At 38.9% G+C, this 20468-nt stretch overlaps 1 protein-coding gene across 1 annotated transcript in view; it reads left to right on the top strand.

The window, feature by feature from the left end:
- Window positions 1-443: 443 nt before the first annotated feature.
- The window catches only part of OGA (O-GlcNAcase), a 29023-nt gene continuing 8998 nt past the window's right edge, over window positions 444-20468 (top strand). Inside the window, exons 1-11 of the mRNA XM_019459219.2 lie at window positions 444-1080; window positions 4937-4988; window positions 5419-5516; window positions 7098-7228; window positions 8721-8892; window positions 11226-11324; window positions 12170-12454; window positions 14655-14813; window positions 15281-15894; window positions 16624-16798; window positions 20204-20289. Of these exons, the coding sequence (XP_019314764.1) occupies window positions 882-1080; window positions 4937-4988; window positions 5419-5516; window positions 7098-7228; window positions 8721-8892; window positions 11226-11324; window positions 12170-12454; window positions 14655-14813; window positions 15281-15894; window positions 16624-16798; window positions 20204-20289 (2070 nt within the window). The 5' untranslated portion in view covers window positions 444-881. The remainder of the gene's footprint in view (window positions 1081-4936; window positions 4989-5418; window positions 5517-7097; window positions 7229-8720; window positions 8893-11225; window positions 11325-12169; window positions 12455-14654; window positions 14814-15280; window positions 15895-16623; window positions 16799-20203; window positions 20290-20468) is intronic.

The following is a 20468-nucleotide window of genomic DNA, read 5'->3' as shown; positions in this document are numbered from 1 at the left end:
AGGCAGAGGGGTGAGCTGAGCTCCTTGGAATGTTATCTTCACAGAACCGATCCTGGGTCAGGGTGATGTAATGAGCCAACCTATTAGAAGAATCTCAATAGAAAATAGGTCAGTTTCTTCGTATCTCTTTAAGAACTAGAGGCTTCGTTCCCGCGCTTGCGCATTGAAAGAGTAAACACCTCTTTTTCATCCCCCTTCCCCATTGCCTCAACCGGTTGCAGCCTCCTCCCATACTCCCCTTCTTCAGAAGGGGTAATGGTCCGTTCCAGGGCGCCTGCCTTGTCCTAGAGGGTGGTGAGCACAAATGGTACATTCCATCGTCCTCATTATCTTCCGCTTTTCGCTTCTCCTCTGTTCTATTTCCCCCTATCGAATGAAGCGCAATAGGCTGGCCCAAAAGAAGGCGGGGGAGTCGGGCTGAGGGGACCGGTCTGAGCCGGTCTCCGGCGCAGGCGCAGTGCGGATAAACAGGAAGCGGGCGGTAGAAGCAGCGGTGGTGGAGACCTAGGGGCTTTGAGGGGGAACAGCGGAAGAGCTAAGATTATCGGGAAGCAGCAGAAGCTAACTGCGACCAAGAAAAGGAGGTTTGGCTATCTGCCTCCAGAGAACGAGAGGTCGCGGCCTCGCCCTCCGCTTGGGCTTCCGGCTCCCCAGCTTAGGCTGAGGCAGCGGCTGACAAAGGGCTCGCGCCGGTGCCGCCGCCCTTCTCATCCGGGCATTCGGGTCCCTGCGGAAGGGAGGGGGAAGGGCAGAGGGGGAGGGGAAGGAGCAAGAAGGGCGCGCGCTTGGAGCCGAGGCCCTTTCCAGGGCTCCGGGCCGGCGGCCCAACGGACGGAGGCCGAGGAGGACCTGCAGAGGTGGCGGCGGCCGGGGGCAGGAGGATGGTGCAGAAGGAGAGCCAGGCGGCGCTGGAGGAGCGGGAGAGCGAGCTGAACTCCAACCCTGCTGCTTCCGCGGGGGCATCGTTGGAGCCGCCAGCAGCTCCGGCCCCCGGAGAAGACAACCCAGCCGGGGCCGGGGGAGCAGCGGTGGCTGGGGCTGCAGGAGGAGCTCGGAGGTTCCTATGTGGCGTAGTGGAAGGTGAGCGCTCTGGCGCGGGCTGGGCGAGAACGTCCTCCTTCCCGTTCCGTCCCAGTAACATTCTCTGCTCGTGTGGGGGATACTTTAGGAGGCTCTAAAAAGGTGTCACTCTTTGGGCCCTGAAACTTGATCCTGTTTTGGAGAGGGGAGAGGCGAGATGGTGGGCAAGTCTTCTCTCACGTTGTTATGCAGCGTTGAATTCCCCTCTGGCTATTAACATGCCTGACCCCACCCGCCTTGGGCTGGAGCCAGGCCTGGCTCCTGCGGAGGCGGTAGTAAGGAGCCTAGTGTTAGGCTCTGAGTTAACGAGTCTTTGTACCTTGGGATCTTGTTCCGTAGGGTGGTCTATGTTCAAATGGAAAAACGTGTATAGTCCTGCTGTCCTCACCCGTGGGGGGAAAAAATAAATCCACACGGATGTGCTTGTTGTACTCTGGGAGCGAAGAGAAGCACAGTGGAGCTGATTTTACAAATTCCCCTTTGCTTAGAATTTTTTTTTTTTTTTTTGTAGTCAGTCCCTGCCCCCCACCCTTTGAAGATTCTTTTGCAGCCTAGAAAATTGTCCTTTGCCAGCTGCTGTGCTTTGGCTCTAGGAGATGAAGCTTTGACTTAGATAGTATCAGGGGTACAGGATTTTAATTTAGGAGCTGCAGAAGAGGTTTAAAATGTTTTTTTGACTTTCTCACTTCCCATTTAAAAAGAATGCAGGATTTATTTAATTATTTAATTTGATTATTTATTTTTGTCGTTGGGGAAAATGACCTGAAGATTGTATCGCAGTTTATGAATATAGTGAATATTCGACCAAGTATTCTATGGAAGCATGAGTCAGTTGCCTTATTGCTGTTTCCTTGAGTACAGCATGTATTTTAATTTTCTGAAGTCTTTTGGCCTACTTAGAGTTTCATAGTTGTTTGCCTTATTAGTTCTTTCCTATATGTAATGGGATGCATGGGAGTAACACTGTATAAGAATTAGTTGTTACAAAGGACCAAAAAGGTATGGAGAAGTAGAAAGGTTTCCCTATACGTTGAGAGCTTCAGCTTTTCTAGTATTGTCAGCCTACAAAGAGTGTTTATTTGAAGGGTGGGTCGTGGTTGTGGTATTTTAGATAAAGCTTAATTGGAGGAGAAAACAGACTACTATGTAGCTACAGTAAGGAGTGAAACAGTTCTGCAGAGTTAAAGGTCTTGTAGAATTTGGGGGGAAGACAGAATGGAAAGCTACTTACGTATTTGGAGTCCATGTTTGTGGAAACATGATTGCTCTGTGTGACTTAATCTGTTGGTGTATTTATTTGGGCTTGTTTGCGTGCATGGAGATTCTAGAAAAAGTCTATTTTGTCATCAGGGATCTTTGGGTGGAGGGTTGAAGAGTGCTGGAGGATATAGAAATTTTAGAGCTAGACGAGAGTGAGGCTAAAGAAATTTTGTCTATTACATCTTCAGTAATTATGGAGAAAAGCTTGTGGTTTAAGTTGGTTTGTTTTTTCAGAATAGTATTGAAAGGGAACTACTCAGAGAATAGAGTTGTCTGTTATCTATTGTCCCTCCTCCCTCCATATCTCTCTGTATTTTTTTGGTGACTGAGCACCTGATTTTTTTTTAAGTACTCCTAAGTTGGTATTCCTAAAATGAATGAAGAAAGGAAATAACGTAGGGATTGGCAGGATTCCTTTTTAAAAATGTTCTTTCCCTCACAAATCTTTGTTGGTTGTAACTTGCATAATAGCACTGCTTCCTCTTTGTGGTGCCAGTTAACCAAAACCATGAACCTGAGAGTAAAGTTAGGGCTTCTGAAGATAAAAATGTTTCTTTTATATATTGAAGCAATTCTAAAGGAGTGTTTAATGCCTATTCCTTGGAGAGAAAAATGATAATGCTAAATGTTGTAGGAAAGCTGTAAAGACGTATAAAATTTACCTAATGTTTAAAAAATTTTTTTTAATTCTTTAAATGTTTATACGTGCGGGGGAGGGGCAGAGAGAGGAGGAGACACACAATCTGAAGCAGGCTTCAGCCTCTGAGCTGTCAGCACAGGGTGGTTTGAAACCTTGAACCAGGAGATCATGACCTGAGCCAGAGTCAGAGTCTGACGCTTAACCCACTAAGCCATCCAAGTGCCCCTAAGTTACTTGTAAGAAGGTAACTGAATTATTGATGGAAAGTGCTACAGTTTCATACATAGTATGCAATGAATTTTTGTTTTGTTGTGTTTGTCCATGTTTGTTGTGCAGAGTAACCATCGTGTCTAGAGACTGGAGTTTAATACGTTACAGAAATGTCAGTTTTAGGTAGTCTTAAGTAGACTGTGTGTGTATTTTTTCTGCGTGTGCATGTGTGTGTGAGAGAATAGCATTTTATGTTCATAATATGTTAACCATCTTCATGGTACTCCTGAGGGGCTGTCCTTCTCTCTCTCTCTTTTTTTTTTTTTTAATTTTTTAAAAATGTTTATTTTTGAGACAGAGAGAGACAGAGCATGAGCAGGGGAGGGGCAGAGAGAGAGGGAGACACAGAATCCGAAGCAGCTCCAGGCTCTGAGCTGTCAGCAGAGAGCCTGACACGGGGCTCGAACTCACAGACCGCGAGATCATGACCTGAGTCACCCAGGCGCCCCTGTCCTTCTCTCTTGCAGGTGATTAGACCGAGACAGGTGGAAAATAAAGGTTAGGCAAGCTATAAGGTGTGATTCACACACAGTGGAGCTGCAAGTACCAGTTTGGTGCTTATATCAGGACTGAAGTCATTCCTCTGCTGGTTTGTTTCCTGCATTATGCACTACTAGTGATTTACCTCCCTTCTGGGACAGTGGAGCAAGTCATATTCTTGCATTTCCAGTTGTTCAAACCTTTGCCCTGGAATTGAGACTCCTCAAGAGTTTCCTTTTTGGGCCAGTTCCACTGTTGAGTTTGCTGTGAATTTAGTTTAAGGCATTTTTGGTCCCTTTTATTGTATCAGGAACTTTAAAAAAAAAATAAGGCGATCATAAAATTGGTTCAATCAGATTCTTTCCTAATTCTGTTCCTGTTTTTTTCCCTACTTTTTTTTTTTAATCTCCCACTCTAAAGGCAATTCAATTCCTCTCTCAAGTAGTGGTTGTTATTATTAGTGGTTTGGGATTACTTTGCTTCCCCTTCCTCTTTTGTAAGATTGAGATCTTTTAAAAAGTTAGGTTTAGGGGTACCTGGGTAGCTCAGTCTGCTCAGGTCATGATCTCAGGGTTTGGTTGGTGAGTTTGAGCCCAGTGCAGGCTCTGTGCTGACAGCTCGGAGCCTGGAACCTGCTTGGGATCCTCAGTCTCCCTTTCTCTCTGCCTCTGTCTCTCAAAAATAAACATTGAAGAAAAAAAAAAAAAGAAAGTTAGGTTTAGGGGTACCTGGCTGGCCCAGTCGGAGCATCTAACTCTTGATCTCTGGATCCTAAGTTCCAGCATGGCGTTGGGTGTGGAGTTTATTTTTTAAAAGTTTTTTTAAAGTTAGGTTTTGGGATGCCTGTCTCCCTCTCTCTGTGCCCCTCCTCTGCTCATGTTCTGTCTCTCTCAAAAATAAACATTAAAAAATTTTTTTAAAAAATATTGCATAAGTAATAAGTGTTAATGGTAGAAAAATAAGAAAAATTACCTAAATAAAAGGGGAATAAAAGTCATTTTATAATATCACTATCCAGAGACACCTTAATGAGTTTTTTTTTTTCCCAAAGACATCTTAATATTTTACTAAATACCCTTTGGATATATTGTACACACTTTTTTTCAGAATGGGATTATATTGTATGTTTTGTAATCTGCTTTTGTCAATAAATTGTTTACCACATTTTGAAACTTGAAAATAATTTCATTCTTACTTTGAATCTAGGATTTTATGGAAGACCTTGGGTTATGGAACAGAGAAAAGAACTCTTTAGAAGGTAAATTTTTTACTTTGTGAAGTAGTCTTAAACCATCAATATTTCCTTTTATTTGAAGATAAACTAACACTGAATAGGCCATATGAATTTTGATGATTTCTCAGTTGCAGAAGTTATTTGACCTTGGTCTTTTACCTTTCCTTCACCTAGGCCAGGGGTTTTCAAAGTTTCTGGGGAAGCTGAATAGGTTTTGGGCTCTATCTGTGTCATTCAGAGCTATTGTTTTTATTTAAGACTTTAATTTGTTGGCATTCCTTATAATATTTAATTTTTTACAATTCCGCTAGATTACAAAAAGGTTAAAAGCTGTTGTCCCAGAATATTACTAGCTTTTTAAGAGATGGAGATGCTCCAAGGAAAGGAAAAATTTGGGATTTACAGCCTTTACATGTTGCCTATTTATACATATGTAATTTTCTTTCCCCTTAAGGCTCCAGAAATGGGAATTAAATACATACTTGTATGCCCCAAAAGATGACTACAAACATAGGATGTTTTGGCGAGAGATGTATTCAGTGGAAGAAGCTGGTAATCTTTTTCTTTTTAATCCATAAATTCAGAATATGGGAAGAAAAGAGCTGTAATGTACATTATAAGAATTTTATTAAATATTTCGTTTTCTCTTTGTAGGTCGTTTCCATTTTTATTATCTGGTAAATTCTGTGTGAGTTAGTGTAGATTGAAAGAAGTACTAATGTTGGCCGGCCATGGTGTGATTCATGGTTATGGCAGTCTGACTCCCACCTGTTCTGTAATCATAAATTATACCGTTTAACTTCTGTCAGTGGTCTAAACAGTGGGCCATTGAACAAAGAGGTACTAAAGCAGGACTAGGCCTGGGGCAGGGCAAGTGAGGTGCCGCCTTGGGTACAAAGCTTAAGTAAGGGACTCCCCAAAAAAATCAGTGATGAAGATAAATAGTATCTTATGCAATTTTTAAACCAAGATTAATGCAAAAAAAAAATCCATGAGCAAGATACCAAAATTTTAAGTAAAGACAGGATCAGTATTACTGGTCCTTTTGCTTCAGACTCAAGAATGGCTTGGTCTTGATCACTTGATTACTTGGTTTTGTCTTTATTTAAAATAAAGGCCTCACCCTAGTCTAGGCTTATACTGAAGTGAAAAGCCATCATAAACTATCCTTGTTATGTGTGTTCTTAATGTTAAGTTAAATACATAGTAAATACATAGTAAATAGAGTAGGACATAACAGAACCTCCTTATAAATTAGACAAGTGGTGCTTTTCTTTGGGGACTTACAAACGGGGAAACATTTCATACTTGGAATTAAAATGGTACACATACGTAGCTAATAAGATAACTTGGTTATAGAGTGCAGCCAAAACACTGAAAGCAGAAAGTTTTCTTAAATTACAAAGAAGCAATTAAAATGTATCCTATCTCCATCTAGTGTTTTTGTTTACTACTCTATATAATTTAAGTGTGTGTTCAACCTAATTATTTTTTGGGTGCTGGTAATGAAATTTTATGTGATCAATAATCAAAATATAGTCAAATGACTATCTTGAGATACCACTGAAAGTTATGTAAAGATAGGTCTACTGGTGTATAGAATAGAATTTAGTTTTACTTAGGAAAATTGTCACATTTTTAAAACTTCAGATTTGTAACGAGTATTTTCTGTAGTTATAAAGACAAGGATTGTTAAGGCTGTCACTTAACCCTGGTTGTTAAGAACACATTTTTCTTTTCTTCCAAATTATAAAGTAGTTATATGTAGATTTTTTTTATATAAGAATTTCAGTTCAGAGACTGCAAAAAATGAAAACCATACATCTCAAACAATGTAGGAAATAAAGATGGCTTATGTTCAGTAAGAGAAGTAATGCTTAATTCAATATTTTTGAGAAATGGCAATGAAAGAATGCTTTATTGATTTTAGGGTGACATTAAGCCACATGAGGTTTGTGGCATTTTGTATGACTTATTATCACGTTGGACATGACCATCATGTAAAATTTCAGGGATTTTTCCTTTCTTGACCTATCGTAAATTGGAGAAAATGACCTCTTGTCTTTAGTTGAAAAGTGAAGGTTCTTTTAGTTTTCTGTGCTGCATTCTAAAAACGTGGACTCTCTTCTTCAGAGCAACTTATGACACTCATCTCTGCTGCACGAGAATATGAGATAGAGTTCATCTATGCTATCTCACCTGGATTGGATATTACCTTTTCTAACCCCAAGGAAGTATCTACATTGAAACGCAAACTGGACCAGGTAGCTTTACTTTTTCATTATTTCCCCCTGATTCAGTATACCGGAAACAAAGTTTTCTGAGTTGCTTTTAATGATGTTAAAAGGACACCAAATTTATACTTCTTTGCTTCTGTACAATTTTTTTACCTTCATGCTTTTGGTAGAGAGTATTTTCTAACATGAGTCAAGAGCGCTTTACTGGAGGTAGCAGTGCTTCTCAGACTTTGGTTTGCATAAGAACTGCTATAGAAGAAATGCTTAGAAGTGATGCTTAAAAAGTTGCTAATAGGGTTCATTTCCAGAGATTCTTAAACTGACTTGGGGTGGAAATACAGACTTGGGAGTGGGGACTTACTTCAGAATTCAGGTTGTCCAGGGGTGCCTGGGTGCCTGAGGTCATGATCTCACAGTTGTGAGATTGAGCCCTGAGTCAGGCTCCGCAGTTGGCCTAATCCTTCTTAAGATTCTCTCTCTCTCTTTCCCTCCGTCCCTCCCCTGTGCATGTGATATCGCTCTTTCCCTTTCTTTCTCAAAGAAAGAAAAAAATTTAAAAAAATTCAGGTTGTCCAGAATCGCATTTTGAGAAGCTCTGTATATTATTGGGTACTTGACTGAATTTGTGATTGAGGTTAATAGAAACAGGGTGTTACCTGTTAGATGTAAGTGCCTTTACATGTAATATGTTAATATGGACAAGAGGTATAATCCAGTCTCCATATGGTTGACTGGTTTCCAAAGATCAGAAGGAAAACAGACTAGGTAAACAAGTAAGCTATTGGTAAGCCTGATTGGAATCTAAATTCTGCTTCACATAAAAGCTGCACATTTTTTCTGGTAAAGTAAATTTGCTGATACATAATACATGTATATGTTTGCGTGTTTCTTTAGGCAAAGGTTTATATTATTGATGGCATTAAGATGGTAAAAAATTTAATAAGGAGGTTTAATTTCCATGAATATGCTTTTTAAGAGGTTATCTCCCTATCTGATCAAATACTGTGTTCCTTCTGATTCATGGACTAGTTAGGTTTATGTGCAGAGATTAATTAGGATCAGTGTGTCTTTGGGACTAGAACAAGCCTAGGTTTTTCATCTCTTGAGTTCACTTACCATTTCTGTTTTTCTGTCTGTCTGGTCTTCTATAATCAGCAGCCAGGGAGGTAGGGATAGGCCATATCGTTGAAGCTTTGTTGGAGCATACTGCATTCAAACTCAAATGAAAAATGGGTTCCAACTTGTCTAGCTGTTTAACATAGAAAATGTAAAAAAAATTGGTGTGGCTTTGAACATTCTACTAAGAAAAATGTTTGACTTTTAGATAGAGCTATTAAGTGTCTACATTAATATTTTTAATCCTATTTTTTATGTAAGCTCTGTGCCCAGTGTGGAGCTTGAAGTCATGACCCTGAGATCCAAGAGTTGCATGTTTTACGGACTGATCCAGCCAGGCGTTTATTTACTTAAAAAGAGCTGCTAAATCATCTTTTTCCCCCCCCCCCCCTGCTTTTCCTAGGTTTCTCAGTTTGGGTGCAGGTCATTTGCCTTGCTTTTTGATGATATTGACCATAATATGTGTGCAGCAGACAAAGAGGTATTCAGTTCTTTTGCTCATGCCCAGGTCTCCATTACAAATGAAATTTATCAATACCTAGGAGAGCCAGAAACTTTCCTCTTCTGTCCCACAGGTATTGTATATAATAGATTTATATTTAACTAGACTTCTTGAAATACATCATTTTCAAAGAACTATATATGGCCTTTATTGTGTTGTCCCCTCTCCCTTTGGTGTATAAAAGTAGGAATTCTTTTTCTAGAAGACATTTCTCAAGGTCTTACACTTGAGAAATTTTAGGGACTAATAAATGGCAACTGAACAGGCAAAAGATTTCATGTATTTTTTAGTACTGGAAGTGTATGAACTTTAAATTTTCAGGATTAAAGGAAGGATAGTATTATCAAATGTAAAACTAGAAAACAAATTTACATTGCTTTTAACTTAGTCACTTCTCATTTCCTCCTACTTGTTCCTTTTTTCTGCCTATGCATATCTGTATCTTTTTTCACTCCTCCTACTTCCATCTGGGCTCTTCTGGAATTCCAGGACTCAGCATAGAAAACTTGCTAAATAACGCCCCCCCCACCCCCCCACCCTGCCCCACTTTTCCTCTCTCACCTTGCCTCCCTGGTTCCTTCCATTGATAATGTATTAGCCTCTTTTAGTTGCCTCTCAAAATTAGGCTTATAAGGAATTTCCCCTTGACTTCTTTTTCAGGAAGAGATAAATAAATTTGTTCTAAGAAATTTTGTCTGAATTATTTAACTTTGTGTATATGTCTGAGAATCCTGTGAGCCACGAACCTTATCTCAGAGGTCTGATATAACAGGAGTACTCAAATAATGTTTAATAAGATTACATTGGGAATTACTTAATTCATTGCAAATTACTATTTGTTATCTTTTAATGTTTTCTTAAATGTTTACTTATTGTTTTAAATTTAAAATTATGCTTTATTATTATTATTTTTTAATTTACATCAAGTTAGTTTGCATATAGTGCAAATAATGATTTCAGGAGTAGAATCCAGTGATTCATCCCCTACATAAAACACCCAGTACTCATTCCAACAAGTGTCTTCCTTAATGCCCCTTGCCCATTTAGCCCATCCCCTACCTACAACGCCTCTAGCAACCCTCAGTTTGCTAAGAATCTCTTATGTTAAGAGTTAAGAATCTCTTATGTTTTGTCCCCCTCCCTGATGTTATATTATTTTTGCCTCCCTTCCCTTATGTTCATCTGTTTCGTATCTTAAATTCCACATATGAGTGAAGTCATACGGTATTTTTCTCTAATATCGCTTAGCATAATATACTCTAGTTCCATCCACGTTGTTGCAAATGGTAAGATTTCATTTTTGATTGCCGAGTGATACTCCATTGTATGTATGTATGTATGTTTATATATGCCACTTTATCCATTCATCTGTCGATGGACATTTGGGTTCTTTCTATACTTTGGCTGTTGTTAATAGCGCTGCTATAAACATTGGGGTGCATGTACCCCTTCAAAACAGCACATCTGTATCCTTTGAATAAATACCTAGTAGTGTAATTGCTGAGTTGTAGGGTAGTTATATTTTTAATTTTGGGGGGAACCTCCATACTGTATTCCAGAGTGGCTGCACCAGTTTGCATTGCCACCAGCAGTGCAAAAGGGTTCCTCTTTCTCCGCATCCTCACCAACATCTGTTGTTGCCTAAGTTAATTTTAGCCATTCTGACAGGTGTGAAGTGCTATCTCATTGTGGTTTTGATTTCTGTTTCCCTGATAATGAATGGTGGTGAGCATTTTTTTCAAGTGTCTGTTTATCTGGGTGTCTTCTTTGGAAGAGTGTCTATTCATGTCTTTTGCCCATTTCTTCTTCACTGGGTTGTTTGTTTTTTGGGTGTTGAGTTTGTTAAGTTCTTTATAGAGTTTGGATACTAACTCTTTATTTGATATGTCATTTGCAAATATCTTTTCCCATTCCATTGGTTCCCTTTTAGTTTTGCTGATTGTTTTCTTTGCAGTGCAGAAGCTGCAAATTACTATTTAGTTGCAGTTGAGTCTTAATAACATGGCACATAATACTGCATTTTGTCTGTTATGATATTGTCAATTCATTTTGTTTGGCCTCTAATTGTAAGAGAAATGTAGCCAATTCAAAGTATGTAGAAAATACTAAACATTCTAATTATTTCTTTAGTAAACTTGTATTTCTAATGACTGTAGGATCATAAGGATTGATATGTATTATTGGGGGAAGAGTATCAGATTTTATGAATTGATTCTTATTTTTATTTTTAATTGATTCTTTAATGAACTATCCACTTGAGTTTAATTCCTTTGAGATACGACTTGGAAGCTCTTTATCATTTGTATGAAAAGAATTTAGAATTGGTAGACATTTTTTCCCCCCATTTAAAAACTCGTGACCATTTCACTCCTAACTATTTTACTTAATTTTCCTTTTTACATTCAGAATATTGTGGCACTTTCTGTTACCCAAATGTGTCTCAATCTCCTTATTTAAGGACTGTGGGTGAAAAGCTTCTCCCTGGAATTGAGGTGCTTTGGACAGGTAAGTCTTTAAGATTTATACAGTAAAACTTTAGTTAACTAGAACTTAGAAATTGGTTTTTCTGGTTAATTGGATACTTTTTGAAAACAACTTTAACCAGAAAACTTTGTTGTTAAAATTCCCTTTTATGAAGTATACATTCTTCATTTAGTATAAAAAACATCTTTAAGGATTTTGCAGTGAATCTGAGTATCAGTTGCTGATAAATAATAGATGTGTAGGGAACTGGGCTAAAAAGTATTGATCTCAGCCATAGGGGGAGAGTGTTTTATAAAATGAAAGCTATCCTGCCGAATTGACGGTTATTAATCAACGAGCTGTATTATAATGGAAAAAGAAATTGTTTACATGAAATTTTTTTTTTGTTTATTTATTTTTGAGACACAGACAGAGGTGAGCAGGGGAGGGACAGAGAGAGAGAGACAGAGACAAAATCTGAAGCAGACTCCAGGCTCTCAGCTGTCAGCACAGAGTCCAGTGTGGGGCTGGAACTCCTGAACCTTGAGATCATGACCTGAGTCAAAGTTGGATGCTTAACTAACTGAGCCCCTCGGGCACCCCAACAATTTGTTCCTTATAACATATCAGTTTGAGGAAGCCTGCCCAAACCTTAAATATTCATATCTTTTTACTACTAATTCCATTCCTAGAAATCTGACCTGAGGAAATATTGGAGAGAGGTTGGGTAAAACTGAACACTCAAAAAGACATGTTGCTGTGTTACTTTGAAAAGAAAAATTGTCAGAAAGTACATAAATAACAAAATACAATAAAAAATTGAATTCAGTATATTTTGAAGAATCATGTTTGAGGGTCTTTTAACAAATGGTTGTCATTATTTCTAGGTCCGAAAGTTGTTTCTAAAGAAATTCCAGTGGAGTCTATTGAAGAGGTTTCTAAGATTATTAAGAGAGCTCCAGTAATCTGGGATAACATTCATGCTAATGATTATGATCAGAAGAGACTATTTCTGGGCCCATACAAAGGAAGATCCACAGAACTCATCCCACGGTTAAAAGGAGTCCTTACTAATCCAAATTGTGAATTTGAAGCCAACTATGTTGCTATCCACACCCTTGCCACCTGGTACAAATCAAACATGAATGGAGTGAGAAAAGATGTAGTGATGAGTAAGTAGACTGCTTAATCCTTGACCTTGCAGGGAGACCTGGGGTTAACTAGAGCTATTGTCAAGTGCAGGTTTGTCATCATAATTTAAGAGATTTTTTGAAGTATGTTGTTTAGTCCTATGAGTGAGGTGTATATGTGAGAGAAGGAGGGATCAGAGGGCTGAGTGGCTTTGGACAAACTACTTAATAACTTCTTGGCCTCAGTTCTTTGCTTCCCCCCCCCCCCCAGTTCTTTACTTTTAAAATGTGACTTTGAAATCAGAGCACTAGTTTTTTAGTGTTCCTGTTATTCCTGGAATTATTCCCATTCAGTTTATGTTTTCTGGTGGTTTTTATTAAATGGGGTATTTTAGATCACTAGCTGTTACCTGAATTACTTCATATATCATTTAGATTTCAGCTTATATTAATGGAACATATTCTGTGTTGTCATTTTAGACATTGGCTTACTGATTTTTTATTCATGAAAAATTCCCAGTTGAGTTTCTAAGTAAGAATGCTGGCTAGTTGTTTATTCATTATATTTAAACACTTAGTAAGATTTGGCAAGTGCACCTTCCTGGCACTAAAGATGCAAAGAATAAAGTAGTCCCCGCTTTTGAAGAACATGGTCTGGTTTTGGATAAAGCATATAGGCGACTGTGCTGTTGTTTGATAAATGCTGAGGAAATTGTTTACAAAGTGCTGTGGGAACACAGAGGGGGGAATGCTTATTTCTGCTAAGCAAAAGTGCTAAGAAACCATTTCCTAGAGGAGAGGATACTTACGAGTATCACAGTATGAGTAGAGGTGCCGGGCATGAAAGGGTTGGTGGACAAGAGGTAAAAGCACTGGACATTGAAAAGTTGAAGTTACTGAATTTGGGCTCGTTTGGGGCTATGGGAATGTCACATCATGGTGCTCGGGTATGGTATGTAGTCATATAGTTGTGTTCTCTTTCTCAGTTCTGTACTCCTTCCAGTTCTGTTTATTGGATTAATGCCTCCCTTTAAGGCTCAATCATTGTGGACCACCCCCTTGAATTAAAAAAAAAACAACAACAAAATATAGTCTCAGTTCCCTCTGGGTACATGGCATCTACCTCCTACCGCTTTTAAGGCAGAGCATGAAGCACATTAAGGAGTGGTAGCCAGACTGGGCCATGTGCAGGGAAATATGAAGGAAAGCTAAGAGTAGAAGGTTTTGGATACTAAGCCAGAGTTCAGACTTCATTTTCTCTAACACTGTGCTTGTTTAGAGTTTCATTATGTGCTTATTTATTATCTGTGCTTAATATGTGGGTTCTCTATTGGTTTTTCTCTTTCCCCCTCAATATACTTACTAATTTGCTTGTATGTTTTCGTAATGATTTTCCCATTAATTTATAAGCCCCTCAAGGGTAGGGAATGTTATCTTTATGGAAATCATATGCCTTTAACTTCACATTCCCAACGATTGGCACTCTGAACATTTATGACTGACTTTTCCAGTGATTCTAAAATTAGTGGCTTTAAAATTTTTTTATTTTCAAAATTTATTTATTTGATTTTTTTTTAGAGAGAGAATGCAAATGGGGGAGAGGGGCAGAGGGAGAGAGAGAGAATGATGCATCTTAAGCAGACTCCATGCTCAGTGCAAAGCCTGAGGCTGGGCTTGATCCCACGACCCTGGGATCATGATTGGAGCTGAAATTGAGTCAGATCCTCAACCATCTGAGCCACCCAGAAGCCCCTGAAATTAGTGTTTTGTATTTCATTTGCAATTTCACATTAAGCAATGCATTTACAATTTTTTTTGGGGGGGGGGTATTTATTTTCAGAGAGGGAGCATGTGATGTCAGAGGGGCAGAGAGAGAGAGAGAGAGAGGGAGAGAGAGAATATCCCAAGTAGGCTCCACACTGTCAATGCAGAGCCTGATGTAGGGCTTGAACTCAGGAACCATGAGATGATGACCTGAGCCGAAGTCTAGACCCTTAACCAACCGAGCCACCCAGGTGCCCCTACATTTAGCAATGCATTTAGATGACTTATAGGTGAAGTGGTTCAGTTAAGGGTCTTGGTTGTGTTTGCGTTTTTATGTTTAAGGTTTGTTCCTGTTCCTGTTCCTTGTTTCTCTAGTTGTACTGTAACAACTGGTGTTTTGCATTTGTTCCTCTCACTTGTCAGGAGGCTTTTGTAATCAAAACTGTTTTTTGTGTTTCTGTTTTTTTTTTTTTTGCAGCTGACAGTGAAGACAGTACTGTATCGATCCAGATAAAGTTAGAAAATGAAGGCAGTGATGAAGATATTGAAACTGATGTGCTCTATAGTCCACAGATGGCTCTAAAGTTAGCTTTAACAGAGTGGTTGCAGGAGTTTGGTGTACCTCATCAGTATAGCAGTGAGTTTGGCCCTTTGTTGTAAGGGGGTTTGGGTCACATGGTTGAATCGTAAAGTAAAGAACATTTTGATGTTCCTACCATAGGCCCGCAAAACAAAGTAAAATTTGGGAAGGGATCTAGAGAAATAAGGTTTTTAAAATCTTAACTTTTGGTCTGAGGTAGTTTTATCATGATGCAATGCTAATTTGTTTTAAAAATGTTTTTTTTTGGAATAATTATTTTTAGATCTAGATCTTCAGAAGAGAAGATAATACATGTTGGCATATTTAGGGGATGTTTATCATTTGTTTCTTTCCTCTTCTCTTCCCTCCCTACCTCCCTGGGGTTTAGAGGGATTGCACTTTTCTCAGGGCTTAATATTTGGAATCTCAAATTGAGGTTAGAGATACAATAAGAAAACATTTCTCTAGATCTGATTTGTACTGTTTCTAATTCTGATTATCTTTGTGGCAATTTGTTTTTGTAGGTAGGCAAGTTGCACACAGTGGAGCTAAAGCAAGTGTAGTTGATGGGACTCCCTTAGTTGCAGCACCCTCTTTAAATGCCACAACTGTAGTCACAACAGTTTATCAGGAGCCCATTATGAGCCAGGGAGCAGCCTTGAGTGGTGAACCTACAGCTCTGACCAAGGAAGAGGAAAAGAAACAGCCAGATGAGGAACCCATGGACATGGTAGTAGAAAAACAAGAAGAAACAGACCACAAGAATGACAATCAAATACTCACTGAAATTGTTGAAGCTAAAATGGCTGAGGAATTGAAACCAATGGACACAGATAAAGAGAGCATAGCTGAATCAAAATCCCCAGAGATGTCTATGCAGGAAGATTGCATTAGTGATATTGCCCCTATGCAGACTGATGAACAGACAAACAAGGAACAGTTTGTGCCAGGTCCCAATGAAAAGCCTCTGTATACTGTGGAACCAGTGACTTTGGAGGATTTGCAGTTGCTTGCTGACCTGTTCTACCTTCCTTATGAGCATGGACCCAAAGGAGCGCAAATGTTACGGGAATTCCAGTGGCTTCGAGCAAATAGCAGTGTTGTCAGTGTCAATTGCAAAGGAAAAGACTCTGAAAAAGTGAGTATGCTTGATTTATATCTGCTTCTCTAGCCTGGGTGCATCCCCATGCTGATGATAAACGACATCTTAAATGAATATATTGGTAACTAGCAGAAAATTGACCACATCTTAGAATATGCTTTGAAAGTGGTTTTGGATTCCAGTACATAGAGTTCTATAGTTTGACCTTATAGTGAAAAATGAAGGAAAGGCACAGTTGATTATTTCAGAAATACTTGTCAGTTTGGGGAGATACAGACTGTTATTGCTTGTCTAAAGAGTTTAAGCCCACATTTGCAACTATGTGGATGGAACTGGAGGGTATTATGCTAAGTGAAATTAGTCCGAGAAAGACAAAAGTCATATGACTTCACTCATGAGGACTTTAAGAGACAAAACAGATGAACATAAGGGAAGGGAAACAAAAATAATATAAAAGCAGGGAGGGGGGCAAAACAGAAGAGACTCATAAATATGGAGGACAAACTGAGGGTTACTGGAGGGGTTGTGGGGGTGGGGGATGGGCTAAATGGGTAAGGAGCATTAAGGAATCTACTCCTGAAATCATTGTTTCACTATATGCTACCTAATTTGGATGTAAATTTTAAAAAGTAAATAAATAAAATAAAGAGTTTAAGCCCAGTGATCCTTTAATGTTTAGGATAAATTGCAGGGACCTGAAAATATAAGCAGTTTATTTTGTTATGCTTGCAGTTTTTGAGTCATACTTTTATTGATCCTCAATAGATTGAAGAGTGGCGGTCACGAGCAGCCAAGTTTGAGGAGATGTGTGGACTGGTGATGGGAATGTTCACTCGACTCTCCAATTGTGCCAACAGGACAATCCTTTATGACATGTACTCCTATGTTTGGGATATCAAGAGTATAATGTCTATGGTGAAGTCTTTTGTACAGTGGTTAGGTAGGTACACCAGGAATAATCTCTTTTCCTCAGATATATTGTCCCTTAAAAATGAAGAAAAAAAAGATTATCCCACAGGGAGAAAAATATTTAGGGAATTGGTGAAATTCCAACTGTGTTTAAATTCTTTGCTTAGATTTCTTTCAAAGTTACAGCCGTTGTTGGCTGACTTGAGGTGCAAGTCTCAGTAAATACATCAAGCACGTTGATTTTTCTCCCTTGGGCTAATTCAACATAAATATCTTGAAAATGTGTTAGAAAGTACTGACTTTAACTTGCTCTGACTGAATGCTTCCTGGATGGAATCCTGTATACCACTTTTATCCGATTTGGAGATGAGACACTATGAATTGTGACTGTGTAAGCTCTCTGCTGCTTGCTGGGTCTTGATAACGTTATGCTGTGTTTAACAGAACAATTGCTGAAATGACCTAAAGGGCCTGGCAAGAGGAAGCCATCCTCCCAGCCCTGTGCGCATGCGAGCTTTAGTGATAAGGCTATTCTGGTGCTACTTGGTATTATTTCACATGGCTTTTTCTTTATTCCTCTACCAAGTAATTGGTTTTAGCAGGGGATGAAAATTGCAATCCCTTAAAAACTCCTTCATTAAATGAACTTATGTATGTTTCTTTTGAAAATTGATTTTTTTGGAAAATCTCAAACTTGGTAAAAAGCACCAGCATGGCCAAGTTTCTCCAGGGACCTCATTTCATTTCCAGGTTTTCAATCCAGCTATAAGGAATATGTAATGGATGTACATACAGCACACAGCAGGCAGCAAGGCTGACTGACATGTCATAGTTTTCATAGTAGTCACAAACACTGTGATGGGTTACCTGGTCTTGTTTGTGAAATAGATACGTGAAATACTGTGAGCTGAGATTAAGGAGTAGTAACAGTGAGATTTCTCACTTTCTGCCTACATACTTTTAGACTCTTAAATATTAATGATAGCTTTCCTGGGACACAGCTAATTATCAGCCAAATGTAGAGTCTCTGTTAATTTGAAAATATAGAACTTTGGGTTTCTGTATATATATGTATAGCCCAACAGATAGAAGAATTTTTTTTACGTTTAATTTATTTTGAGAGCAAGCATGTACGCGCTTGTGTGCACAAGGACAGGAGACAGGCAGAGAGAGAGGGAGAGAGAAAATCCTAAGCAGACTCTGCACTGTCAGCACGCAGCCCAATGTGCAGGGCTCGAACTCATGAACCGTGAGATCATGACCTGAGCTGAAACCAAGAGTTGGACCCTTAACTGACTGAGCCATCCAGGCACCCCTAGAAGAGAGAATTTTGACCTATTGTTAAAAGGCTCCAAGACACCTCTTTTCTGTGATAGATACCTGCCTTTAGGCTCAGGAAATACCTCTACATTGGTTATTGGATGACAGCATTTGCTTTCCAGGCTTCTGGCCAAGGGGTTATAATTTCTCACAGGGATTTAAATCTTAAGTTTCCCACCTGAAATCTGGTTTCTTGGGCTTGGGAAAGTATCATTTAAAACATTCGATACTCCTCTTGTAATTCAAGAATTATTAAAAATTTAACTTTTGATTATGTACAGTATTTGTTTACTCTCAGATTTTACTTCTGTACTGTACAATTATAGGAGCAGTTTTCCCAAATTGTGTAGGTAGCTATTGTACATCTCAAGTTCAGAGCATCTTAGAAATTTTAAATAATTATCTTGGCATGCACATAGCTTCACAAAAAGCTCACGACAAGTAGAGTATTTTCATGGATCTGTAGTGATACCAGGGAGTTACTGCTTAGAGCCCTTTGTTTTCCTCCTCTCTCCAGTCCAGCTGGCATTCAGTCCTTTAAAGAATGTGGCTATGCAGTACTTTTGATTACTAACGACTTCTATTATCTTCTTCCCCATTGTGTACAGATGGGAGAATCCTCAGCACAAGTGTCTACTACTATTGGATGGACAGCGGCAGATGTTCACAGCGCGTCATGATTAATTAGTTTAAATTGAAAGGTCTATCTGTGAGGTAGCTCAGTTTTAAGGGCAGTAGGCATGAACTGAAGTCACGTTTGCGCAGCGACTGAGGCATTAACCATGTTTTCATTTATACAGCTCTTCGTACATGCAGCTTTTTATTGTAATAGTTGGAAGTGCTAGTTATGTTGTAGTCTCAAAGTGGGGGGTAGGGGAAATTGGCTGATCTTAAAGTTTGAGAGTATAGTTTTTTCCTGCAGTGTAAATTTACACTGAGCTATGGAATGGGGCAGGTTCTCTTAGCCTAAATTTTGACCCTATTTCATATTTATTTTACAAATCTACATATTACGTATGTTTTCTTAAAATACCCCTACCCCTAAAAAATGACAAACTTGGATATAATCTCTTAATGGGCCTGAATTGTGAACAAAAAAATTGGTTTGCTTTGGGACTGTCTGACTAGCACACTATATATTGTACTGATGAGACTGTTAACTTGAACAGGAGGTAGAATGCTGTCTTCCAATGGAAAAGAACTATATTGCGCTGCTTTATCTTGTCAGAAGACTAGGCAGGTGATTTTGATTTGGCCTCGAAATATTTGCTTTTAACTATTTCTTGTTAGCTTCCTTTATTGCCTCTGAAGTTGGTTACGTGGTGATCTTAATGCTGACTTCTGGACCTCAAACCCTGTTACTCCATGCCTGTGTTCAGTGCACTGCAAAAATTATAATCGTCAATCAGAGGAGCCAGATACTACCATACTTTTAAGAAAAGTATGTCTTAGCTGTGGATAAATTAGGAGCATCAGTCGACTCCTTAGTGCTCAGAATTTGTCCGACTACCGTTACTATTAGCCAAGTCTAAATTGGATCGTCCTTGTTAGAAAAAATAAAGTTTTCATTTGTTTTGATGTCAACTTACCGAACAATTTCTTTTGTTTATTCTGTTGACCTTAGTTTTCTGACAAGATTAATCCTCCCCTTCCCCTTTTTCCCTTCCTGTACCCTTCCTCATAATGTAAAATGTGACTTCAGACAGGTTTAATTCCTTCATGGGCTGTGATAATAAAATGTCTCATTATCTGTCTCATTCATTTCACTTTCATAATTACTGTGATTTTACTACAGAGCAAACAGCTGGCTTGATTTTTATAGCTGTATCTAGGGAATATTACAAATTTGACCCAGACAAACTTGAGACTGACTTTTCTTCCAATAATTAAAGAGTAGAACTCTTAAAGTGATTATTCATGAATCAAAGGAAAAAACATCAGTGTTGAAATTCTATCACAAATTTAAAAAAACTATTATCACAGCCTTGTCCTGAAACCCTGGATTATTATTGTTAGAGAGTTATTTCCACAAAGTGTTTGTTAGTTTGTTGGACGTTTGAGACCCCAGGAAATCCCCTTTCTCGTAACGTTCTCCGCTTGGATCTGATCTCAACAGGGTGTCGTAGTCATTCTTCAGCACAGTTCTTAATTGGAGACCAAGAACCCTGGGCCTTTAGAGGTGGTCTAGCAGGAGAGTTCCAGGTATCAATATGAATTCACAACTGAATTGACATTTTCTTTGTTTTATGAGAAACCTTATGTTGCGCATCAGATGGCTGGAAGGATTGGTCTGCCGAAGGCTTTCTAGTCCCAAATTCAATTTAGTTACATAGCTGGATTTTAAATCAAATTTTCCTCCTCTTTCACAGTAATTTCTGAAG

Source organism: Panthera pardus, unplaced genomic scaffold (assembly GCF_024362965.1).
Source record: "Panthera pardus isolate Hobbes unplaced genomic scaffold, ASM2436296v1 HiC_scaffold_22, whole genome shotgun sequence".
Taxonomy (NCBI): Eukaryota; Metazoa; Chordata; class Mammalia; order Carnivora; family Felidae; genus Panthera; species Panthera pardus.
Note: the sequence above shows the minus strand (reverse complement) of the source record. Positions and strands in the feature narration are given on the sequence as shown.